A 27,828-nucleotide genomic window follows, 5' to 3' on the forward strand; every position below is an offset into this window, starting at 1 on the left:
ATTCACGCATTGATATTTTCTTAGTTTCAAGGGGACTAATGCCGAATGTTAATAGCTGCTTCTATAATAGCATAGTGATCTCTGATCATGCACCACTGTCTATTGACTACTCTGCAGGGAAAACACTTAGAGGCCCACCAAGATGGCGTTTTGATGTGAAATGGCTGCATGACCCTAGCTTTGTAAGCTATTTGGAGGGACATATTGATATGTATTTTAGTTTGAATACTACACAGACCTCTCCATCTATCAGGTGGGAGGCCTTCAAGGCTTATATACGTGGACAAATTATTAGTTATACTAGTTTCAAATCAAATAAATTTAAACGCCAGATGTTAGAATTGGAAGAACAAATTGGACAACTTGAGAGGGAACTATTCTTGAATGATACCCCAGACCTACAGCACAGAGTGGCTATAAAAAGAGCCTACTATAACGAATTATCTTCTAATAAAGCCCTGGCTAATCTGACTAGACTTAAACAAACATTTTATGATCAGGGCGAAAAAGCCGGAAAGTTATTGGCATGGCGTATCAAAGCTTTACAAAATGAAAGGGCAATAAGTGAAATTGTAAATACAGCAGGCACCCTGACATCTGATCCTAAAGAAATAAATGATACATTCCAAAACTATTATGAAAATTTATATAGCTCAGAACCCTCCTCTGACCCCAATCTGCAAAAACGATTCTTGGATAAGCTTCAATTTCCCTCGCTACCTGAAGAAGACAGAGATGAACTTGATCAGCCAATACAACTCTCAGAGCTGTCTGAAGCCATGTGTGCGATGAAGGGGGGGAAAGCAGCGGGCCCAGATGGGATCCCAATTGACATCTATAAAACCTTTAAGGCAAAACTCCTACCCCCGTTCTTGGAGATGATGAATGAGGCTTTTGAAAAAGGTCTCCCCCCAACATTGCAGAGTGCACTAATAACGGTCATCTTAAAACCAGGAAAAGCGCCCACTAGCTGTAGTAGTTATAGGCCGATATCTTTGCTTAATGCGGACACAAAATTATTAGCAAAGACATTAGCTTTGAGGATGGAGAGACACCTCCCACCTTTGATTAATATAGACCAACATGGCTTTGTTAGAGGCAGACAAGCCTTTCATAATATTAGAAGGGTCATCAACATTCTGCATGAAGGGAAAGATGTTTCAGATGCGGCCATTCTATCCCTGGATGCTGAGAAAGCTTTTGACAGGGTGGAATGGCGGTATCTCTTTGAAATACTATCTCGCTTTGGATTTGGGAAAAAGTTTTGTCGATGGATTCGGATCCTATATGAGAACCCAACAGCAGAGGTTATGACTAATGGAATGATATCTGCCCCCTTCAGGCTATCTAGGTCGACTCGGCAGGGGTGCCCTCTCTCGCCATTGTTGTTCACGCTCGCAATTGAAACTCTTGCCATTGCGATTAGAACCCAGGGGGATCACAATAGGTGGTATAGAACATCGCCTGGCTCTTTATGCTGATGACATAGTGCTGTTTTTGAAAAATCTGGCTCAGTCCCTGCCGTCTCTCCTAGAACTGATTAAAAGCTTTGGTGAATTTTCGGGGTACAAGGTGAATAACTCTAAATCCAATATTCTCTTTTTAAAGGAATCTGAAAGACTCGCACCACCGATTAATACAGGTTTCCATAACTCAGTACAAGGATTTACATATTTAGGAATAAAGATCACTCCCAGAATAGAAGACTTGATCCCATCAAATTATGATCCAATAATAGCTTCAGTAACAGAATCCATCAACAGATGGACATCACTCCCCTTGTCACTAATTGGCCGTATTAACATTATTAAAATGAACGTTCTTCCTAAATTCCTGTATTTATTTCAATCCCTACCCCTAAATCCCCCTCCCCTGTTTTTTGCTAAAATGAAAAAAATTATCACCAACTTTCTCTGGAACAACAGAAGACCTAGAGTACGCCTGACTTTACTTTACTTGCCATATGAAAGAGGTGGGTTTAAACTACCCAATTTATACTGGTATTTCTTGGCAGCCCAAATAAGAGCAGCAATGTTCTGGTTTTCAAATCAAACTTCTATACCCTGGGTGCAAATAGAAGGGAGTACAACATCACCTCTGCCTCTGAATCTCTACCTGTATTCTGACACTCTTAAGAATCTAAAGAAAAAAACACAAAATCCCTTTGTAAGAAACACAGTGGAGGTATGGTTTAAAGCAAATAAATATTTTGACTCGGATGCAAAACTCTCACAATTCTCACCCTTATGGGGAAACAGAAGCTTTACACCGGGGACATATGATTTGGGGTTCAAATCATGGGCAAACAAAGGTATACGTAAAATTAAGGATTTGTATGATGATGAAGAGACACCTTTGACCTTTGCTGATCTTTGTAAAAAATTTGATTTACCGCCAAGACATTTCTTTAAATATTTGCAGATTAGAAGCTTTATATCAAAGACACAGAACAACTCAGTCGAACTGCCACCTCTTTCTGATTTGGAAAAGATGATGATAGATTACTCTAAAGGTCGTGGGCAGGTATCTCTGATATATAGCACATTTGTTGAGATGTCTCAGGAGTCCTCAGAAAGTAAAAGATTGGCTTGGAGTAATGATCTGAATATAGAGATAGACGATGATGAATGGAAAGACGTTTGTTATAATGCACAGGTTCAGACGGTCAATACAAGGTTCAGATTATTACAGTACAAGTGGATTATGCGAACATATATTACTCCGGCTCTACTTAATCATTTTGATGCCAATATTCCAGACCAATGTGTAAAGTGTAATGTGGAGAAAGGTACACTATTTCACTGTATATGGGAATGCCCAAGAATCATGGAATTTTGGAATGAAGTACTTGATATACTGTCACAAATAGTATCTGAGAAGCTACCTATATGTCCACGACTGTGCATTCTAGGTCTGATCCCGAAGGAGCTAAATATTGATAAGAACATGAAGAAAATGATCACATGCTGTCTTCTCCAAGCTAAACACACAGTGGCAATATTTTGGAAAAATCCAGATAAACCAGAGATCAATCAATGGTTCAGGGAACTATCTAATTGTCTTGCTATGGAAAAACTGACTTTTGCTATCAAGGGAAAACCTAAAGTCTTTCAAGCAATTTGGGGACGTTTCTTGGAATTTTTGGAAAGTGACTCGGTGGGACCTGTATTAGCTAATTGAAAGTGTGGGACCGACTACATCTTTACTTGATACGTAAACTATGCAACATATATTTTTGTGTTTTTTTGTTTTGTTTATTTAGTTAAGGAATATCTGATGAGGTGAAATAAAAGAAAAAAGAAAAAAAGGGAAAGCGTGAAGTTGAGACAAATGTAACTAATATAATTTTGTGTGTGTATTATTCTTTAATCTACTTTAACTTGATGTATGTATGTTTATGTATAGGGGTTGGGATGGGGGGGGGATTAAGAGTGAAACTAATGAACATGCAAATTAATCAAAACTGTGATAACTGAATGTTTTATAACTGTATGTTTATGAAAAAGGAAAATAAAATTGTAAAAAAGAAAAAAAAAAAAAAAAAAAAAAAAAAGATAGATTAGCTGTGTTATCTCAAGTTAACTACATAATTAACTTGTGATCTCGAGATAGCGGTATTAAAAATAATAATTGCAAGCATGGCCATTCTTGGCTACGAGCAGACAGAGCAACCCGCCCCACACACACACACACACACACACACACACACACACACACACACACACACACACACACACACACACACACACACATACAATTGTAGATTTAAGTTTTCACACTTTTGGACATTTACATTCTACCACCAGTATGGCCTAATGAAATAACGGTTGATGACTCACCAAAAGCATACTTCTCTGCAGGTTCGCTGATGCCGATCTTGTTCTGAGCGCTCACCCTGAAGGCGTACTCCTTCAGAGGGTTGAGCTTGTCGGCCTTGTAGGTAATATCTTTCACAGAGGATGACAGCTTTATCCACTTCTCTTTGTCCGTCTGTTGCTCCACAATGTAGTTGATGATTGGAGAATCTCCGTCATCTCCGGGAGGGTTCCAGGACAAGGTGCAGGACTTGTTGGTGACTTTGGAGATCTCAAAGGCAGTGGGAGGACCGGGCTTATCTGAAGAGTAACATGTCAAAATTACTCAGTGGTGGAAGAAGTACTCAGATATTTTACTTAACTACAGTAAAAGTAGAAATACCACAGTATAAACATACTCTGTTACAAGTAAAAGTCATGCATTCAAAATGTAAGTAAAAGTCTCAAAACAAAGTCAAGTCAAAGTCAAGTCCCTGTCATTAAAGGGATATGCCAACTTTTTGGGAGTTTCGCCCATTTGCCATATCATCCATATATAATCAAGATACACAATACCTTTACCATCACTCTCCATACAGATACAGTGAGTAACAGTTGTCCACTTAGTTAGTATTGGAGGAAACAGTACAACCGTTCAAAGTCACCAAAAACACACATTTCTAACAGGGCCAAAAAGCTCTATGTAGCCTACATGTGACTCGGGTACTCACTCACCACGAGATTAAATATTAAACCAAAATGCAGAGAATCTATCTTTTTTGGAAAGGTAAATAGATGGCCGGAACTACTTTCTAAACATGGCCGCCAGGCACAGCAGAAGCGCTGTGTACAGGCAAACAAGGTAGTAACTCAGTGTGGGAATTTACTATGAAAATGATGTTTCACGTAACTATGGATTATTATTTCATCGTGTGGTGAGTACCGGAGTCACAACATGTATATAGAGCTTTTTGGAGCTGTTAGAAATGTGTGGTTTTGGTGACTTTGAACAGCTGTACTGTTTCTTCCAATACTAACTAACGACTGTAGCTCACTGTATACTGTATGGAGAGTGACGGTAAAGCTATTGTGTATCTTGGTTATGTATGGGCGATATGGCAAATGGGCGAAACTCCCACAAAGTTGACGTATCCCTTTAATGTCAAGTCCCAACTCTACAGAACCAGTCTCAAGCAATTAAAACTTAAACAAACTTTAAGAAAACTAAATCTCTAGGACTCTTCAATGTAATAGGTTTTAATAGGATAAAAACTTGATAAGATGATCATGATTTTGATTTCTATAATCAGTTCCAACCACAAAGTGTGACTTTCTCAACTTGTAGATTATCTTTTACATTGACAAACATGATGTGTACCAGGCACGGACTGCACCATCGGGCGCTTCGGGCAGATGCCCGGTGGCCTGGCCTGGCATGGCCTGCAAAAAAAAAGAAATGGCAGGCCAGGCCACTCCCTGAACAGCAGGCCAGTATGTATAAGTGTTCCTAGTTGCGCAGATAGTAGGCAGGCAGGCTGCAGGCAGCCAGGCAGGGAGGAATGAGTTAACTTTTCAGTCAGAAGCTGCTGAGACCCCAGCGTGGGTGGGCAAGGCTTGCTGTTCAATGGTGCCAAAATGGAGAAGAAAAGAAGTGCAGAGAGGTGGAAAGCAAGGAGCCTATGTTGTGTCTTGGCCTAAACTACAATATCAGTGGTAGACAATTGTCTATTGCCTCTAGAATATTCGAGATAAATTAAATTAATAACACTAATTTGTATTTATTTATTTATGTTTTTATTTTTTTATTTTTTTATATTAGCCTATGAAAAAAATCCCATTGGTCAAATGTAAACAGTAGTGGCTAAACTGAAAGTATGGGTTGGATTGCTTTTGGGGTTTTCTTCACAAAAGTGGAGAAGGAGGCAGAAGCAGCACTAGCACTGCAGCAGGTGCTCCTGCAGAGCTGAAGGTGCTGTTGAACTTATCAGAATCAGGAACCTTCAGGTAGGCTACAATTTTAGAGCATGAAGTGAAACATGTAGGCTATATGCTTATTGCTTTCACATTAATGTGCTTTATGGGATTATCAGTAGGACTGCACAATACAGTTTAAAGTGGAGATGAAGCAGTTTGATTTTATTATTTTTGTATTTGCATTTAAGCTCAGATGAGACAAGACAAGACACTGCACTCTTAAATGAAGTTTGCTGTGAAGCTTTTGTACAGAGGCATGTTTTTGTTTTTATGTCTTCATATTATAGTTGCAGTTATCTAGGCAATGTTGAATTCTATTAGTGAACAAATAGGCAACATGTAACATCATGTTAGCATTATATTCACCAAATCTTGCTTCAAACAGCCCACATTTTCGCATGTGTTGGCCTGGCCTCATGGTATCTAATGCCCGGCCTGAATTATGGTCCCAGTCCGCCCCTGACGTGTACACCCGTGGCACAATTCAAACGGGATCAAAAAGGTAGCGTATCGCTCTGTTAACCACCATTCATATTTTTCACACGCTGGTACAGGGAGAAAAGTAGGAAGTGACATTCACTTTGGGTCTCTATAGAGGCACGATGGGCTGGTGTCTGCGGGTGGGAACCCGGATTGCGTATATGTGTCCTGGTCGCTGCACTAGCACCTCCTCTGTTCGGCCGGGGTGCCTGGTTGGGGTGGAAGGCAACTGTTGGGAATAGCGTGATCCTCCCACGTACAGGACACATCCTGCCGGTGAAGCTTCCCCTGTCAAGTGAAAAGAAGCGGCTCGCAACTGTGCATGTGTTGGAGGAAGCATGGTGCTAGTCTCAGCTCTCTCCAGATCGGCAGAGGGTGGACCAGTGAACGGGGCAGGAGGGGGGGAAATTGGCCAAGTACAATTTGGGAGAAAATGGGGGGGGGGGGAATAGGAAAAAAAGAGACTGAATTCAGTACCGCGGATGGTGACGTTGACATTGGCGGTATCGCTCCCGCAGGTGTTGACTGCTTTGATAATATAGGTCCCGCTGTCTCCTCTGGTGGTGGCGGCGAGAGACAGCTTCGAGTGACCCGGCTTGCTGACGATGGTGATGCGGGGGTCGGTCGCCAAGTCCAAGTTATTCTTGGTCCACTTCACACTGGGGTGGGGCTTTCCTGTGACGTTGGCAGGAAGCTCGATCTTGCTGCCTGGATCAATGATCAGTTTGGTCAGCAGTTTGGCATCCAGCTCGATCTCTGGGGCCTCTGTAAGAATTCAAACAGGAAGAGAGAGTATACTGAAGAATTACACAATTAAAAGTGTCTATGTCACATGTGTCAAACTCAAGGTCCGCAGGCCAAATCCGGCCCGGCACATTATTTTATGTAGCCGGTGAGAGCTAGCATACAGATCAAAACGGGAAGGAAAAATAATAGAAATAGAAAAACGGGGAAGGGTGATGGTGATGATGTCACAATGCCCTAAAATGGCCTGCGAAGGCCTAAAAACAAAATATCGCTGCAGTACCGGCCGTCGGCGGATTCTTTTTTTTTTTTTTCCTGGAGCATCTTGTAACCAGTATCTGTCATTGGGCCAAATTTCAGTTCTCTGCAATGTGACAACTCACGGGAATTTGCGTGGCGGTAGATGAAGAAAAAGAAAAATAATGAATCTGAGCAAAAATAATAGGGGTTTGCCCCTTCGGGGCTTGAACCCCTAAATATAGCCACAAGCGGCAATACCAGGGGTTCAAGCCTATTGCCCTGAACATCTGTCATATCTGTCATTGGGGCAAATTTCAGGGATTGGCCCAGTGGTATGGATGGTTAAAAAACAGGAAATGAGGTGTTGGTAATATCGCCAAACTTTGGTAGATTGGTGTAACTTTTCCGTTTCTGAGTAGTGGGTGAGTTTTCTAGCCTAGGTGCAAAATGTGATTACTGTGGACCTTAAGGTTTCTGAGATATACACGGTTCTACGGGAGGAAAAGAGGAATTAGAAGAATAAACATGGCAATTACAATAGGGTTACAATATACATAGCAATTACAATAGGGGTTCCAGCCCCTAATAATAATAATAAATCCCGACTACAGCCCGTTTTCCCCAGCACGACTCTCTACGACTTTCAGGCTTTCAGGGATGGATTTAAAGGGAAGGACCGGTGATGACTGTATTTGAGAGATGTTTCTAAAACGGATGAAAACAGATTGAAATAAAAAGTATGACATTTATCAGATGGAACAAAGGATCTTGGTAGTGGTGCATCTCAAGTTAACAAGATAGATTAGCTGTGTTATCTCAAGTTAACTACATAATTAACTTGTGATCTCGAGATAGCGGTATTAAAAATAATAATTGCAAGCATGGCCATTCTTGGCTACGAGCAGACAGAGCAACCCGCCCCACACACACACACACACACACACACACACACACACACACACACACACACACACACACACACACACACACACACACACACACACACACACACACACATACAATTGTAGATTTAAGTTTTCACACTTTTGGACATTTACATTCTACCACCAGTATGGCCTAATGAAATAACGGTCGATGACTCACCAAAGGCATACTTCTCTGCAGGTTCGCTGATGCCGATCTTGTTCTGAGCGCTCACCCTGAAGGCGTACTCCTTCAGAGGGTTGAGCTTGTCGGCCTTGTAGGTAATATCTTTCACAGAGGACGACAGCTTTATCCACTTCTCTTTGTCCGTCTGTTGCTCCACAATGTAGTTGATGATTGGAGAATCTCCGTCATCTCCGGGAGGGTTCCAGGACAAGGTGCAGGACTTGTTGGTGACTTTGGAGATCTCAAAGGCAGTGGGAGGACCGGGCGTATCTGAAGAGTAACATGTCAAAATTACTCAGTGGTGGAAGAAGTACTCAGATATTTTACTTAACTACAGTACAAGTAGAAATACCACAGTATAAACATACTCTGTTACAAGTAAAAGTCATGCATTCAAAATGTAAGTAAAAGTCTCAAGTCTTGACGCTCAAGCCTCTCTAGTCAAGTCTAAATGTAGATTACAAAGTCAAGTCAAAGTCAAGTCCCTGTCATTAAAGGGATATGCCAACTTTTTGGGAGTTTCGCCCATTTGCCATATCACCCATATATAATCAAGATACACAATACCTTTACCATCACTCTCCATACAATTACAGTGTGTAACAGTTGTCCACTTAGTTAGTATTGGAGGAAACAGTACAACCGTTCAAAGTCACCAAAAACACACATTTCTAACAGCGCCAAAAAGCTCTATGTAGCCTACATGTGACTCGGGTACTCACCACGAGATTAAATATTAAACCAAAATGCAGAGAATCTATCTTTTTTGGAAAGGTAAATAGATGGCCGGAACTACTTTCTAAACATGGCCGCCAGGCACAGCAGAAGCACTGTGTACAGGCAAACAAGGAAGTAACTCGGTGTGGGAATTTACTATGAAAATGATGTTTCACGTAACTATGGATTATTATTTAATCGTGTGGTGAGTACCGGAGTCACAACATGTATATAGAGCTTTTTGGAGCTGTTAGAAATGTGTGGTTTTGGTGACTTTGAACAGCTGTACTGTTTCTTCCAATACTAACTAACGACTGTAGCTCACTGTATACTGTATGGAGAGTGACGGTAAAGCTATTGTGTATCTTGGTTATGTATGGGCGATATGGCAAATGGGCGAAACTCCCACAAAGTTGACGTATCCCTTTAATGTCAAGTCCCAACTCTACAGAACCCAAGTCAGTCTCAAGCAATTAAAACTTAAACAAACTTAAAGAAAACTAAATCTCTAGGACTCTTCAATGCAATAGGTTTTAATAGGATAAAAACTTGATAAGATGATCATGATTTTGATTTCTATAATCAGTTCCAACCACAAAGTGTGACTTTCTCAACTTGTAGATTATCTTTTACATTGACAAACATGACGTGTACCAGGCACGGACTGCACCATCGGGCGCTTCGGGCAGATGCGCAGGCAGCCAGGCAGGGAGGAATGAGTTAACTTTTCAGTCAGAAGCTGCTGAGACCCCAGCGTGGGTGGGCAAGGCTTGCTGTTCAATGGTGCCAAAATGGAGAAGAAAAGAAGTGCAGAGAGGTGGAAAGCAAGGAGCCTATGTTGTGTCTTGGCCTAAACTACAATATCAGTGGTAAACAATTGTCTATTGCCTCTAGAATATTCGAGATAAATTAAATTAATAACACTAATTTGTATTTATTTATTTATTTATTTATGTTTTTATGTTTTTATTTTTTTATTTTTGGCCCCGGTGCTGGTAATGCACCAGGGGCCTTACGTTCCCGCATGTCGCCAAGACAAATTATGCACCGTTTTAGGCGACTAAATGGCGGCCGGCCACTAGAGGGCGCCGCTGCCCCACTAAGATTTGCCGTCATACCTTCCTCACGGTATCAGCTGTTTCCCCAAAACAACGTGCCCAGGTCGCTTTGCAGAATGCAGCTTACGCGGCCCCTCCCCCTTGCTGCATGCCAGACGCACAGTAGAGAGGAGCTGTGAGGAGCTGTCCCTGTGTGTTTACAATCATGTGTGTGATAAAGCAGGAGAACGCAAGGACCCCCCTGGACTTTCCCCCATCTAAAAACGTCGGCTGTATGGGAGTATTTCGGCGTTTGTAAAAATACAGATGGCCATAGCCTCAACGCAAGACTCATCCGAATGACTGATGAGTCTCGCGTTGAGCCTAGGATGGCCAGGGCTTATATCTGCGTGAGCACGACCCGTTGTCATTTGTCAAATTCAAGGTACATTAAAACGTTGTCTTGCTTCAACATACATCGCATCGCATAAACCATTTCCACCCGCAGGTTTGAGGAGTAGCTAACATAAACGTCAGATAAATACTCTCTATAGGCTAACGTTACCTACTGAGGCAGCTAACATGGCTAATTAGCTAGCTAACGCGGTCCATCAATATACAGTCTGGTAGACAGATAAAGCAGTGTGTTCCTTCTGTTTTACACAATGTTAGCCAGCCTGCCTGGTCTCTTCTCTGTATATCCTTACAACAGCTAAGAGAGGAGCTTGTGAAGATTGAACGAACATCCCCACAGTCAAAGCACTTCCCTGAGATATCTATATAAAAACGTTTATTGCTTTAATACCAAAAATAAAACCTCCAGTGTCTGTAAGCTAACGCTAACGCGTTCTATAAGACCAAATCACCGTGACGTCACCATGTAAACAAATTTACTTCCGGGTACCACTTGGGGAAGGCGGCAGGTTTAATAATTTAATGTGCGTGTTGTCAAATAAATGCTGTCAAACCCTCTCGTTGTTTTCGGCCGACTACTTTCAATTTAAATGGTTAAACGGTTGGTAAACATGCTTGTCCGACGTATCTAGCCTTTCTTCTGTGTTTGTTTTATGTAGTGTTAGCTAGCTAATAACGTTTGTTTGTCTGTCAAACTCGCTGTTTTTTTGCAGACTCGTTAACGTTACAGACAGAGCTACTGACGCCACGTTAATTTAATTTAGCTTCAAGTCTACTCTGGTCTGGTCCAACAGGTAAATTAGCTAGTCTGAGAGTCTCCACTAACGTTAGTGAAAGTGTTGTTATGAATGATATTAAACAACAACACAACACGGACGAACCATTTTTGTCTGTTTTGTCTGTTTTTGTCTTCAACACGTCAGTTTGTGCCGTCCACCGCCATTATAATGTGTGGACCCAGGGGTAACCGGAAGTATATGTAAACATCCCCGCTGATTTGGTCTATTGGCTGGTTGTTGTGTACACTTGTGTAGGCCCCATGTTATGGTTAGACCCGGGAGTTAACATTATAAAACACATTTCCTGGCATATGCAGGTAGTTGGAAAACCTGGTAAGTTCTGAAAATATGTGTCTATTATTGTGTTATTCCAGCTATCGTTATCGGTTGTTAGGTTAGAGTAATATGAAGCCGACAAAAACCGGCAAAACAGACAAGCGGTTAATGCTAGTCTGCTTCCATTAAAACCATTGTGTATTAAAATAAACGATAACGTAGATGGAGTAACTAATAAAACACATTATTTTCTGAACTTACTTAAGTCCCCAACCAACTTCGCGCAGCTTTCTCAAAACAATGTCCTTTTTATTGCGGTCCATCGATATACAGTCTGGTAGACAGATCAAGCAGTGTCTTCCTTTTGTTTTACCAAGCAGTGTCTTCTCTATCTAAAACAGATCTATAAGGTGAAGAGCCTGTAGCCTGTAGATGACGGCTTGAGACTGGCTGCCACAGCTGTCCATCATCCCTTTTTATATGTCAAATACGTACTTAAAAACAAACTGATCAGAAAAATGACCACTTGCACAGGCATTAGCATGACAATAACTATCTAAAATGATACAACCCACCTTTGGAGAAAATGTGTGACGATACCATGCACCGGGGCTATGCCACGTTTCGACCTGGCCTTGTTTCATATTAGCCTATATATGAAATAAATCCCATTGGTCAAATGTAAACAGTAGTGGCTAAACTGAAAGTATGGGTTGGATTGCTTTTGGGGTTTTCTTCATAAAAGTGGAGAAGGAGGCAGAAGCAGCACTAGCACTGCAGCAGGTGCTCCTGCAGAGCTCGAGGTGGTGTTGAACTTATCAGAATCAGGAACCTTCAGGTAGGCTACAATTTTAGAGCATAAAGTGAAACATGTAGGCTATATGCTTATTGCTTTCACATTAATGTGCTTTATGGGATTATCAGTAGGACTGCACAATACAGTTTAAAGTGGAGATGAAGCAGTTAGATTTTATTATTTTTGTATTTGCATTTAAGCTCAGATGAGACAAGACAAGACACTGCACTCTTAAATTAAGTTTGCTGTGAAGCTTTTGTACAGAGGCATGTTTTTGTTTTTACGTCTTCATATTATAGTTGCAGTTATCTAGGCAATGTTGAATTCTATTAGTGAACAAATAGGTAACATGTAACGTCACGTTAGCATTATATTCACCAAATCTTGCTTCAAACAGCCCACATTTTCGCGTGTGTTGGCCTGGCCTGCATGGTATCTAATGCCCGGCCTGAATTATGGTCCCATTCCGCCCCTGACGTGTACACCCGTGGCACAATTCAAACGGGATCAAAAAGGTAGCGTATCGCTCTGTTAACCACCATTCATATTTTTCACACGCTGGTACAGGGAGAAAAGTAGGAAGTGACATTCACTTTGGGTCTCTATAGAGGCACGATTGGCTGGTGTTTGCGGGTGGGAACCCGGATTGCGTATATGTGTCCTGGTCGCTGCACTAGCACCTCCTCTGTTCGGCCGGGGCGCCTGGTTGGGGTGGAAGGCAACTGTTGGGAATAGCGTGATCCTCCCACGTACAGGACATATCCTGCCGGTGAAGCTTCCCCTGTCAAGTGAAAAGAAGCGGCTCGCAACTGTGCATGTGTTGGAGGAAGCATGGTGCTAGTCTCAGCTCTCTCCAGATTGGCAGAGGGTGGACCAGTGAAGGGGGCAGGAGGGGGGAAAATTGGCCAAGTACAATTTGGGGGAAAATGGGGGGGGGGGGGGATAGGAAAAAAAGAGACTGAATTCAGTACCGCGGATGGTGACGTTGACATTGGCGGTATCGCTCCCGCAGGTGTTGACTGCTTCGATAATATAGGTCCCGCTGTCTCCTCTGGTGGTGGCGGCGAGAGACAGCTTCGAGTGACCCGGCTTGGTGTCGATGGTGATGCGGATGTCAGTCGCCAAGTCCAAGTTATTCTTGGTCCACTTCACACTGGGGTGGGGCTTTCCTGCGACGTTGGCAGGAAGCTCGATCTCGCTGCCTGGATCAATGATCAGTCCGGTCAGCAGTTTGGCATCCAGCTCGATCTCTGGGGCCTCTGTAAGAATTCAAACAGGAAGAGAGAGTATACTGAAGAATTACACAATTAAAAGTGTCTATGTCACATGTGTCAAACTCAAGGTCCGCAGGCCAAATCCGGCCCGGCACATTATTTTATGTAGCCGGTGAGAGCTAGCATACAGACCAAAACGGGAAGGAAAAATAATAGAAATAGAAAAACGGGGAAGGGTGATGGTGATGATGTCACAATGCCCAAAAATGGCCTGCGAAGGCCTAAAAACAAAATATCGCTGCAGTACCGGCCGTGGGCGGATTCTTTTTATTTATTTTCCTGGAGCAAAAAATAATGGAGTATCTGTCATTGGGCCAAAATTCAGGTCTCTGCAATGTGACAACTCGCGGGAATTTGCGTGGCGGTAGATGAAGAAAAAGAAAAATAATGAATCTGAGCAAAAATAATAGGGGTTTGCCCCTTCGGGGCTTGAACCCCTAAATATAGCCACAAGCGGCAATACCAGGGGTTCAAGCCTATTGCCCTGAACATCTGTCATATCTGTCATTGGGCCACATTTTAGGGATTGGCCCAGTGGTATGGATGGTTAAAAAACAAGAAATGAGGTGTTGGTAATATCGCCAAACTTTGTTAGATTGGTGTAACTTTTCCGTTTCTGAGTAGTGGGTGAGTTTTCTAGCCTATGTGCAAAATGTGGTTACTGTGGACCTTAAGGTTTCTGAGATATACACGGTTCTATGGGAGGAAAAGAGGAATTAGAAGAATAAACATGGCAATTACAATAGGGTTACAATATACATAGCAATTACAATAGGGGTTCCAGCCCCTAATAATAATAATAAATCCCGACTACAGCCCCTTTTCCCCAGCACGACTCTCTACGACTTTCAGGCTTTCAGGGATGGATTTAAAGGGAAAGACCGGTGATGACTGTATTTGAGAGATGTTTCTAAAACGGATGAAAACAGATTGAAATAAAAAGTATGACATTTATCAGATGGAACAAAGAATCTTGGTAGTGGTGCATCTCAAGTTAACAAGATAGATTAGCTGTGTTATCTCAAGTTAACTACATAATTAACTTGTGATCTCGAGATAGCGGTATTAAAAATAATAATTGCAAGCATGGCCATTCTTGGCTACGAGCAGACAGAGCAACCCGCCCCACACACACACACACACACACATGCACGCACGCACGCACGCACGCACGCACACACACACACACACACACACACACACACACACACATACAATTGTAGATTTAAGTTTTCACACTTTTGGACATTTACATTCTACCACCAGTATGGCCTAATGAAATAACGGTCGATGACTCACCAAAGGCATACTTCTCTGCAGGTTCGCTGATGCCGATCTTGTTCTGAGCGCTCACCCTGAAGGCGTACTCCTTCAGAGGGTTGAGCTTGTCGGCCTTGTAGGTAATATCTTTCACAGAGGATGACAGCTTTATCCACTTCTCTTTGTCCGTCTGTTGCTCCACAATGTAGTTGATGATTGGAGAATCTCCGTCATCTCCGGGAGGGTTCCAGGACAAGGTGCAGGACTTGTTGGTGACTTTGGAGATCTCAAAGGCAGTGGGAGGACCGGGCGTATCTGAAGAGTAACATGTCAAAATTACTCAGTGGTGGAAGAAGTACTCAGATATTTTACTTAACTACAGTAAAAGTAGAAATACCACAGTATAAACATACTCTGTTACAAGTAAAAGTCATGCATTCAAAATGTAAGTAAAAGTCTCAAGTCTTGACGCTCAAGCCTCTCTAGTCAAGTCTAAATGTAGATTACAAAGTCAAGTCAAAGTCAAGTCCCTGTCATTAAAGGGATATGCCAACTTTTTGGGAGTTTCGCCCATTTGCCATATCATCCATATATAATCAAGATACACAATACCTTTACCATCACTCTCCATACAGATACAGTGAGTAACAGTTGTCCACTTAGTTAGTATTGGAGGAAACAGTACAACCGTTCAAAGTCACCAAAAACACACATGTCTAACAGGGCCAAAAAGCTCTATGTAGCCTACATGTGACTCGGGTACTCACTCACCACGAGATTAAATATTAAACCAAAATGCAGAGAATCTATCTTTTTTGGAAAGGTAAATAGATGGCCGGAACTACTTTCTAAACATGGCCGCCAGGCACAGCAGAAGCGCTGTGTAAAGGGAAACAAGGAAGTAACTCGGTGTGGGAATTTACTATGAAAATGATGTTTCACGTAATTATTATTTCATCGTGTGGTGAGTACCGGAGTCACAACATGTACTGTATATAGAGCTTTTTGGAGCTGTTAGAAATGTGTGGTTTTGGTGACTTTGAACAGCTGTACTGTTTCTTCCAATACTAACTAACGACTGTAGCTCACTGTATACTGTATGGAGAGTGACGGTAAAGCTATTGTGTATCTTGGTTATGTATGGGCGATATGGCAAATGGGCGAAACTCCCACAAAGTTGACGTATCCCTTTAATGTCAAGTCCCAACTCTACAGAACCCAAGTCAGTCTCAAGCAATTAAAACTTAAACAAACTTAAAGAAAACTAAATCTTTAGGACTCTTCAATGTAATAGGTTTTAATAGGATAAAAACTTGATAAGATGATCATGATTTTGATTTCTATAATCAGTTCCAACCACAAAGTGTGACTTTCTCAACTTGTAGATTATCTTTTACATTGACAAACATGATGTGTACCAGGCACGGACTGCACCATCGGGCGCTTCGGGCAGATGCCCGGTGGCCTGGCCTGGCATGGCCTGCAAAAAAAAAGAAATGGCAGGCCAGGCCACTCCCTGAACAGCAGGCCAGTATGTATAAGTGTTCCTAGTTGCGCAGATAGTAGGCAGGCAGGCAGCAAGCAGCCAGGCAGGGAGGAATGAGTTAACTTTTCAGTCAGAAGCTGCTGAGACCCCAGCGTGGGTGGGCAAGGCTTGCTGTTCAATGGTGCCAAAATGGAGAAGAAAAGAAGTGCAGAGAGGTGGAAAGCAAGGAGCCTATGTTGTGTCTTGGCCTAAACTACAATATCAGTGGTAGACAATTGTCTATTGCCTCTAGAATATTCGAGATAAATTAAATTAATAACACTAATTTGTATTTATTTATTTATGTTTTTATTTTTTTATTTTTTTATATTAGCCTACCGTATATATGAAAAAAATCCCATTGGTCAAATGTAAACAGTAGTGGCTAAACTGAAAGTATGGGTTGGATTGCTTTTGGGGTTTTCTTCACAAAAGTGGAGAAGGAGGCAGAAGCAGCACTACTGCAGCAGGTGCTCCTGCAGAGCTCGAGGTGGTGTTGAACTTATCAGAATCAGGAACCTTCAGGTAGGCTACAATTTTAGAGCATGAAGTGAAACATGTAGGCTATATGCTTATTGCTTTCACATTAATGTGCTTTATGGGATTATCAGTAGGACTGCACAATACAGTTTAAAGTGGAGATGAAGCAGTTTGATTTTATTATTTTTGTATTTGCATTTAAGCTCAGATGAGACAAGACAAGACACTGCACTCTTAAATGAAGTTTGCTGTGAAGCTTTTGTACAGAGACATGTTTTTGTTTTTACGTCTTCATATTATAGTTGCAGTTATCTAGGCAATGTTGAATTCTATTAGTGAACAAATAGGTAACATGTAACATCACGTTAGCATTATATTCACCAAATCTTGCTTCAAACAGCCGACATTTTCGCGTGTGTTGGCCTGGCCTGCATGGTATCTAATGCCCGGCCTGAATTATTGTCCCAGTCCGCCCCTGACGTGTACACCCGTGGCACAATTCAAACGGGATCAAAAAGGTAGCGTATCGCTCTGTTAACCACCATTCATATTTTTCACACGCTGGTACAGGAAGAAAAGTAGGAAGTGACATTCACTTTGGGTCTCTATAGAGGCACGATGGGCTGGTGTCTGCGGGTGGGAACCCGGATTGCGTATATGTGTCCTGGTCGCTGCACTAGCACCTCCTCTGTTCGGCCGGGGCGCCTGGTTGGGGTGGAAGGCAACTGTTGGGAATAGCGTGATCCTCCCACCAGACAATTGGACTCAACCGCGCTGGAAAGGGGGAGCTGCCGGGGCTGCAGCCCCCCCTGGTGGCGGCCTCAGCCCCTGCACCTTCCTGACGCAGCCCCCCCCAGCCCCCCCAGCAGGCCCACCCTCATTTGGCGAAACTTCAGTGACTGTCACAGGCATCTCTCTCTCTCTCTCTCTCTCTCTCTCTCCCCTCATTTCCCCGTGGGTGCTCTGCTCTGGGCTATAGGCTATGCTGGGCGGGGTCGAGTCTCTTTACATTGATTTGATAGCAAACTCCTCCACCCGAGGCCCGCTGGTGGCCCCGGGTTACAAAACGAGTTGATCAAAACATAGCCCAATCTGATTGGCTGCATGAGTCAGTGCACTCTACCCTGCTGACGTAGTGAGTAAACACACTTGTGCATTGAGCGGTATCAGAGAGAGAGTGACAGACTGACACATCTCAACACAAGTAGCCAAAACAAAATGAGGAGATTTTTGATCACAAGACCTAGTGCGTTTTTCACCACCACCAGTGCAACCGTGACGAGTAGCCTACGACTTCCAGTTCCAGGTGAGGTGCTTTATCGCTTTATCGGGGGATGGGTTGGGCGACGGGCATGCGCAAGCATGGGCACGCACTGGCACAGACATAAATCGGCACCCCTGATTCCATTCAAGTTTTAAGACAATAAATTGTGCATTACAAGTGCCAACTTCACGCAGCATGCTCGCACAAGGCCGCGCCGCGCCGCGCACTTTGCGTGTGCTCGCACCTCGCACGTGCACACGCACGCACCTCACACGTGCACGCGCAAAGTGCTCAGCGCGGCGCGCGCAAGTCCGAGTATATGCTTCAGACCCCCTGGTGGGAGATAGCTTCCCGCGCGCCTGATTGGACTCGAGTCATAGGGACTCGGACTCGAGTCGACTCGAGTCGCAAATTTGACGACTTCCGACTCGACTCGGACTTGGAAGGTAAATACTTGAAACTCGACTCGGACTTGGAAGAAAATGACTCGAAACTCGACTCGGACTTGTGACAAGATCAGCCGAGTGCACCAGCTGGGCGTACGCCTAGGTTTACACGCTACGTCCGATGTAGAACTCAAAGTTACGACTAACTTAATTTTATGACTAGTGCACCCTGTATGCGCTGCGTCTGTGTATGGAGCAGGCGTAAAAGTTACACCCAAATGCGTAGCTACTCACTGACAGCTGTCTCATCTTGATCTGCGCGTGATGCGGCCGGAATCTTCTCCAAAAATATCGATCGATATGTGCTGTAAATATAGACGTTTTGGGCGCAGGACCTCCGCTCGTCGGCGGGTTTTAAGCTGATGCGTCGGAAGATCTTTCAATTTCTTCCTGACTTCGTCAACTGCCCGCAGTGCGCAGTCTGCCATCGCATTCAGTATTGATTGCACTTGTGATCAAACTGCTTGTGTTGGCGCTGTTAAATTGAGCTGTGAGAACGTTTCTATGCTTTGAATACAACTCTATAAGTTTGAGCTGAGTTGGAGCTGTCTGTCAGCTGTCTCGAGCTTGTCTGAGAGAAGTGTGTTGCTTGGCAACAAGCACGTATTAACGTGAACGCGCACGTCTGCAGCCTAAATAATCTCTGCCTTGTCATTTTTTCTAACCTGTGACTCGACTTGACATAACCTGTGACTCGACTCGAGACTTGACTTGAAATAACATTGTGACTTGACTTGACTTGACTTGCCGACAAAAGGAAAGACTTGGGACTTGCTTGAGACTCGGGACCAATTGACTTGAGACTCGCTTGGGACTCGGATCAGAGGGACTTGGACAATTGTCTGCCTCCCACGTACAGGACACATCCTGCCGGTGAAGCTTCCCCTGTCAAGTGAAAAGAAGCGGCTCGCAACTGTGCATGTGTTGGAGGAAGCATGGTGCTAGTCTCAGCTCTCTCCAGATCGGCAGAGGGTGGACCAGTGAACCAGAGGGGGGAAAATTGGCCAAGTACAATTTGGGAGAAAATGGGGGGGGGGGGGGAATAGGAAAAAAAGAGACTGAATTCAGTACCGCGGATGGTGACGTTGACATTGGCGGTATCGCTCCCGCAGGTGTTGACTGCTTTGATAATATAGGTCCCGCTGTCTCCTCTGGTGGTGGCGGCGAGAGACAGCTTCGAGTGACCCGGCTTGGTGACGATGGTGATGCGGGGGTCGGTCGCCAAGTCCAAGTTATTCTTGGTCCACTTCACACTGGGGTGGGGCTTTCCTGTGACGTTGGCAGGAAGCTCGATCTTGCTGCCTGGATCAATGATCAGTCCGGTCAGCAGTTTGGCATCCAGCTCGATCTCTGGGGCCTCTGTAAGAATTCAAACAGGAAGAGAGAGTATACTGAAAAATTACACAATTAAAAGTGTCTATGTCACATGTGTCAAACTCAAGGTCCGCAGGCCAAATCCGGCCCGGCACATTATTTTATGTAGCCGGTGAGAGCTAGCATACAGACCAAAACGGGAAGGAAAAATAATAGAAATAGAAAAACGGGGAAGGGTGATGGTGATGATGTCACAATGCCCAAAAATGGCCTGCGAAGGCCTAAAAACAAAATATTGCTGCAGTACCGGCCGTGGGCGGATTCTTTTTATTTATTTTCCTGGACCAAAAAATAATGGAGTATCTGTCATTGGGCCAAAATTCAGGTCTCTGCAATGTGACAACTCGCGGGAATTTGCGTGGCGGTAGATGAAGAAAAAGAAAAATAATGAATCTGAGCAAAAATAATAGGGGTTTGCCCCTTCGGGGCTTGAACCCCTAAATATAGCCACAAGCGGCAATACCAGGGGTTCAAGCCTATTGCCCTGAACATCTGTCATATCTGTCATTGGGGCAAATTTCAGGGATTGGCCCAGTGGTATGTTGATGTCAAGAATATTGCCCCAGAAGGGACTTGAATATCTATCATATCTGTCATTGGGCCACATTTTAGGGATTGGCCCAGTGGTATGGATGGTTAAAAAACAGGAAATGAGGTGTTGGTAATATCGCCAAACTTTGTTAGATTGGTGTAACTTTTCCATTTCTGAGTAGTGGGTGAGTTTTCTAGCCTAGGTGCAAAATGTGATTACTGTGGACCTTAAGGTTTCTGAGATATACACGGTTCTATGGGAGGAAAAGAGGAATTAGAAGAATAAACATGGCAATTACAATAGGGTTACAATATACATAGCAATTACAATAGGGGTTCCAGCCCCTAATAATAATAATAAATACCGACTACAGCCCGTTTTCCCCAGCACGACTCTCTACGACTTTCAGGCTTTCAGGGATGGATTTAAAGGGAAAGACCGGCGATGACTGTATTTGAGAGATGTTTCTAAAACGGATGAAAACAGATTGAAATAAAAAGTATGACATTTATCAGATGGAACAAAGGATCTTGGTAGTGGTGCATCTCAAGTTAACAAGATAGATTAGCTGTGTTATCTCAAGTTAACTACATAATTAACTTGTGATCTCGAGATAGCGGTATTAAAAATAATAATTGCAAGCATGGCCATTCTTGGCTACGAGCAGACAGAGCAACCCGCCCCACACACACACACACACACACACACACACACACACACACACACACACACACACACACACACACACACACACACACACACACACACACACACACACACACACACACACACATACAATTGTAGATTTAAGTTTTCACACTTTTGGACATTTACATTCTACCACCAGTATGGCCTAATGAAATAACGGTCGATGACTCACCAAAGGCATACTTCTCTGCAGGTTCGCTGATGCCGATCTTGTTCTGAGCGCTCACCCTGAAGGCGTACTCCTTCAGAGGGTTGAGCTTGTCGGCCTTGTAGGTAATATCTTTCACAGAGGACGACAGCTTTATCCACTTCTCTTTGTCCGTCTGTTGCTCCACAATGTAGTTGATGATTGGAGAATCTCCGTCATCTCCGGGAGGGTTCCAGGACAAGGTGCAGGACTTGTTGGTGACTTTGGAGATCTCAAAGGCAGTGGGAGGACCGGGCGTATCTGAAGAGTAACATGTCAAAATTACTCAGTGGTGGAAGAAGTACTCAGATATTTTACTTAACTACAGTAAAAGTAGAAATACCACAGTATAAACATACTCTGTTACAAGTAAAAGTCATGCATTCAAAATGTAAGTAAAAGTCTCAAGTCTTGACGCTCAAGCCTCTCTAGTCAAGTCTAAATGTAGATTACAAAGTCAAGTCAAAGTCAAGTCCCTGTCATTAAAGGGATATGCCAACTTTTTTGGAGTTTCGCCCATTTGCCATATCACCCATATATAATCAGAATCAGAATCAGAATCAGAAAGACTTTAATAATCCCCGGGGGGAAATTGGGACAAATCACAGCTGCTCGTTCACAAAACACACATATCCTAAAATAAATACACAGTAGTAGTGCAATAGTAAAATAAGCAGAATAGAATAAACAAACAACACAACATAGCATGGAGTAAACAGTATAACAGTATAAACGTTAACCAGTATTACTGCGATAGGAGCAAAGTAGTGGAGTACGTTTAAGTAAGCAAATACGTAGAGTGAGTATACCTTACGTGTCAAATTGTCCTTATTGCACACTGAACTTATATTTATATTTATATTATTCGGCTTGCCCCATACGTTACACGTGGCTCAGCCAGGCACTTTTCCAGTTAACCTATCTAAATTATTGCACACTGAACATGTATTATTATTCGGCTTGCCCTATATGTTACACGTGGCTCAGCCAGACACTATTCAAGTTAGCCTATCGGCTGGCTCAATCTCAGGGAGACTGAGCGTCTCCGAGGTGCTCTTTTAAGAGAGGCATTAAATAGGCCAATGGCCACAGGCAGGAATGATTTCTTGTGCCTCTCAGTACTGCATCTAGGTGGAATCAGTCTCTCACTGAATGTACTCCTGTGTTTGACCAGCACGCCATGGAGTGGGTGCGAGTCATTGCTCATGATGGAGCATAGCCTGGATAACGTTCTCTTCTCTGACACCGCAGTCAGAGAGCCCAGGTCCAGCCCCACAATGTCCCTGGCCTTACGGATCAGTTTGTTAAGTCTGTTGGCATCCGCCGCCTTCAGCCTACTGCCCCAGCACACAATAGCATAGAGGAAGGCACTAGCCACTACCGACTCATAGAACATCCTCAGCATGGTCCGGCAGACGTTGAAGGACCTCAGTCTTCTCAGAAAGTAGAGACGGCTTTGCCCCTTCTTGTAGAGTGCATCAGAGTTCTTAGCCCAGTCCAGTTTGTTGTCAATGTACACTCCAAGGTACTTGTAATCATCCACTATGTCAACACTGACCCCGTGGATTGAAACAGGGGTCACCGGAGCCTTGACCCTCCTCAGGTCCACCACCAATAATCAAGATACACAATACCTTTACCATCACTCTCCATACAGTTACAGTGTGTAACAGTTGTCCACTTGGAGGAAACAGTACAACCGTTCAAAGTCACCAAAAACACACATTTCTAACAGCGCCAAAAAGCTCTATGTAGCCTACATGTGACTCGGGTACTCACCACGAGATTAAATATTAAACCAAAATGCAGAGAATCTATCTTTTTTGGAAAGGTAAATAGATGGCCGGAACTACTTTCTAAACATGGCCGCCAGGCACAGCAGAAGCGCTGTGTACAGGCAAACAAGGAAGTAACTCGTGTGGGAATTTACTATGAAAATGATGTTTCACGTAACTATGGATTATTATTTAATCGTGTGGTGAGTACCGGAGTCACAACATGTATATAGAGCTTTTTGGAGCTGTTAGAAATGTGTGGTTTTGGTGACTTTGAACAGCTGTACTGTTTCTTCCAATACTAACTAACGACTGTAGCTCACTGTATACTGTATGGAGAGTGACGGTAAAGCTATTGTGTATCTTGGTTATATATGGGCGATATGGCAAATGGGCGAAACTCCCACAAAGTTGACGTATCCCTTTAATGTCAAGTCCCAACTCTACAGAACCCAAGTCAGTCTCAAGCAATTAAAACTTAAACAAACTTAAAGAAAACTAAATCTCTAGGACTCTTCAATGCAATAGGTTTTAATAGGATAAAAACTTGATAAGATGATCATGATTTTGATTTCTATAATCAGTTCCAATCACAAAGTGTGACTTTCTCAACTTGTAGATTATCTTTTACATTGACAAACATGACGTGTACCAGGCACGGACTGCACCATCGGGCGCTTCGGGCAGATGCCCGGTGGCCTGGCCTGGCCTGGCATGGCCTGCAAAAAAAAAGAAATGGCAGGCCAGGCCACTCCCTGAACAGCAGGCCAGTATGTATAAGTGTTCCTAGTTGCGCAGATAGTAGGCTGCAGGCAGCCAGGCAGCCAGGCAGGGAGGAATGAGTTAACTTTTCAGTCAGAAGCTGCTGAGACCCCAGCGTGGGTGGGCAAGGCTTGCTGTTCAATGGTGCCAAAATGGAGAAGAAAAGAAGTGCAGAGAGTTGGAAAGCAAGGAGCCTATGTTGTGTCTTGGCCTAAACTACAATATCAGTGGTAGACAATTGTATATTGCCTCTAGAATATTCGGGATAAATTAAATTATTAACACTAATTTGTATTTATTTATTTATGTTTTTATTTTTTTATTTTTTTATATTAGCCTATATATGAAAAAAATCCCATTGGTCAAATGTAAACAGTAGTGGCTAAACTGAAAGTATGGGTTGGATTGCTTTTGGGGTTTTCTTCACAAAAGTGGAGAAGGAGGCAGAAGCAGCACTAGCACTGCAGCAGGTGCTCCTGCAGAGCTGGAGGTGGTGTTGAACTTATCAGAATCAGGAACCTTCAGGTAGGCTACAATTTTAGAGCAAGTGAAACATGTAGGCTATATGCTTATTGCTTTCACATTAATGTGCTTTATGGGATTATCAGTAGGACTGCACAATACAGTTTAAAGTGGAGATGAAGCAGTTAGATTTTTAGGGGTCCAAGCACGAAGTGCGTGGATCCCTATTGTATCTGTTCCGATTATTAGGGGTCCAAGCACGAAGTGCGTGGATCCCTATTGTATCTGTTCCGATTATTTTTTTTCTTCTTCTCCGGTAAAACTGTATGTACAGCAGAAACTGTAAGGCTCAGCATAGCCAGACTGGGCACATAGATTGTAAATGTGCCTCACTACTCAGAAACAAAAAATTACCCATATCGGCCAGATGGTGGCGCTATAACAGACCATTTCGCGTTATGGTCCATATCTTCTGAACCGTGTGTCCTATACTCAAAATTTCACTTCTCAGGGATTCCTTGGATCAATACGCATCTATCCATATAGGCCCCGCCCATTTGCGTGTGCCTAGATTTTCCGCCATTTTGAATTTTATCAAAAACCTACTTTTGCGAACTCCTCCTAGACCGTTTGGCCAAATCACATGGGCATTTTTCTGGGACATCTATGGACTACCCCGACCTAAAGTTATTAAAGGATTTTGGATACGTGTAACCGTTTTGAAATTATAAATGTCTAAACTTTTGTGTATTTACTTTTGTTCTTACATCCGTGCCTCGTAATTGCTGTGGAAGGATGGTGTAGGGGTAAAGTAGCAGACCCCAAAGCTGGAGGTCCTGGGTTCAAACCACGGCCAGGTAACTGTTTTATTTTTTGAAAATGTAGAATAAAGGTTAATCTGGATATAATTATGTATAACGCTGCTGAATACACACTGTGTACATAGCAGAATAACTGAATATGCCTATTCATGGTAATGTCATATTTCGACGTCATCTTGACATTCCTGTGTAGATGTCTAAATGATCCTCAAATCGGCTGTGATTTGGCCTAGTCCTGGACGTCACTGAAAGATGATATCAGAACATCATCATGATGTAATTGTGTTTGCTGGGAGCCTTCTTTCAGATGAGAGAGGAAAAACATTCCAATACATTATTGTGTCTTCACATGTGAAAGGTCCAAAAAGAGAATTCAATCTGAATTATCCTTGTCACTCATGTGCTCATTGTAACAGCACAACCCACACCAATTAGTTCAAACACCTCCATTCAGGGCATACTTTTAATGTAAAGTGGTGCATTATGTGTGTAATACAAAAATGTCCTTAATGGTAAATGGACTGCATGACAAGCTGCCATGCAGGGTGCTGGCTATAGTCACCAAAAGCAATTTCAGGGATAAACCCCATCAACCTTCTGTAGTGGACGCCACTACGCCCTATGGTTTGATGTGTGTGTGGGAAAGACACAATGAAAAATGAAAATTCTGATTTTAGAACACAAAAGCTCCATCATGAGACAAGAACTAACCTCTCCTGTTGCAAAACACGTTCTTGAACACAGCCACGCAATCTCCAGCTAACATTTCCAAGATATTGAAAAAGTTCATGAAACACCGCAAAATAAGGAGGCAGCATGTGGGGTTTTAATTACTGTTACTGACTTACCTGTCTGAAGTTGAAAGTTTTTCATCCCACGTGGGGTTTGAACTTTGAGCGGCAATGGTCTTTAGTTAGCATAAGTCACGTGCTTTACCAAGTGAGCTATCCAGACTGTTGTATTTAACTTTGTAGACCATATTATATGTATCTGCAGAGCCAGAGAAGTACTTGTCGTATTGACAGTATGTTCTACCCAAATACCACTTTCTGTCCAGATACTTAAAGGGATATTGTACACAAAAACTGCTTTCTATCCAAGTATTACTTCAAGTTTCAAGACATCACCCACTACTCAGAGGAAAAAATTACACCAATCTACCAGATGGTGGCGCTATAACAGCCAACCACCACTACTACTGCTGCTGCTGCTACTACTACTACTACTATTGGCTACTAGTGGCGGCTGTGGCTCAGGAGGTAGAGTGGGTTGTCCACTAATTAGAAGGTTGGTGGTTCGTTCCCCGGCTCCTCCAGTCCGCACGTCGAAGTGTCCTTGGGCAAGACACTGAACCCCAAATTGCTCCCGATGGCTGTGCCAGCACCCTGCGTGGCAGCTGGCCGCCTTCGGTGTGTGAATGGGTGAATGTAGGCACATTGTAAAGCGCTTTGGATAAAAGCGCTATATAAATGCAGTCCATTTACCATTTACCATTTACTATTCTTAGTACTTCTGCTGCTACTACTGCTACCACTCCCACTACTACCAACACTATTACTACTACTGCTACTACTACTACTACTAGTACTGCTTGGAAACCGTCAGGTCACCGGATCTCAACCAAACTTTGTTTACTTGTGCATATACCAAGTCTGAATAAATGTGCACTATCTGACATATACCCCCCAAGTCACCGGAAGCTTGGACCCCGCATCGCCGCTTGCGGCTATATTGTCTATTTGTTTTTGTTCTCTTTCTGCCCTAAAAGTGTGTGGATCTCAAAAACCATACCCTTCACATCACCTAAACTTTCCACATAGGTTCAAGAGGTCACCCCCTGCTCAGAAAAAAAATAATACACCAATCCACCAGATGGTGGCGCTATAACAGACCATTTTGCGTTATCGTCCATATCTTCTGAACCGTGTGTCCTATACTCAAAATGTCACTTCTCAGGGATTCCTTGGATCAAGACGCATCTATCCAGATAGGCCACGCCCATTTGCGTGTGCCTAGATTTTCCGCCATTTTGAATTTTATCAAAAACCTACTTTTGCGAACTCCTCCTAGACCGTTTGGCCAAATCACACGAAAACTTTTCGGGGTCATCTATGGACTAACCCGACCTAAAGTTATTAAAGGATTTTGGATACTTGAATCCATTTTGAAATGATAAATCTCTAAACTTTTAATGAAACACACCCTGACACTAAATTGCCCACAACTCATTAACCAGTCAATTACAACTAGTGCTGCTACTACTGCTACCACTCTCACTACTACCAACACTACTACTACTGCTACTACTACTACTACTACTACTACTGCTTGGAAACCATCAGGTCACCGGATCTCAACCAAACTTTGTTAACTTGCACATACCAACTCTGAATAAATGTGCACTATTCAGTGTCTATATTATCTGACATATACCCCCCAAGTCACCGGAAGCTTGGACCCCGCATCGCCGCTTGCGGCTATATTGTCTATTTGTTTTTGTTCTTTTTCTGCCCTAAAAGTGTGTGGATCTCAGAAACCATACCCGCCACATCACCTAAACTTTCCACATAGGTTCAAGAGGTCACCCCCTACTCAGA

General features: G+C 43.1%; 1 protein-coding gene across 1 annotated transcript in view; it reads right to left on the reverse strand.

Annotated features, from left to right (window-relative positions):
* The window catches only part of LOC310784455 (twitchin-like), a gene marked incomplete at both ends in the record, with an annotated part of 32,561 nt that extends 9,497 nt beyond the window's left edge, over positions 1–23,064 (reverse strand). The window contains 8 exons of the mRNA XM_083645447.1: positions 3,840–4,115; positions 6,726–7,013; positions 8,337–8,612; positions 13,333–13,620; positions 14,935–15,210; positions 19,682–19,969; positions 21,397–21,672; positions 23,046–23,064. Coding sequence (XP_083501573.1) covers positions 3,840–4,115; positions 6,726–7,013; positions 8,337–8,612; positions 13,333–13,620; positions 14,935–15,210; positions 19,682–19,969; positions 21,397–21,672; positions 23,046–23,064 — 1,987 coding nt within the window. The remainder of the gene's footprint in view (positions 1–3,839; positions 4,116–6,725; positions 7,014–8,336; positions 8,613–13,332; positions 13,621–14,934; positions 15,211–19,681; positions 19,970–21,396; positions 21,673–23,045) is intronic.
* Positions 23,065–27,828: the final 4,764 nt, after the last annotated feature.

Source organism: Poromitra crassiceps (genome assembly GCF_964638095.1).
Source record: "Poromitra crassiceps genome assembly, chromosome: 10".
NCBI lineage: Eukaryota > Metazoa > Chordata > Actinopteri > Beryciformes > Melamphaidae > Poromitra > Poromitra crassiceps.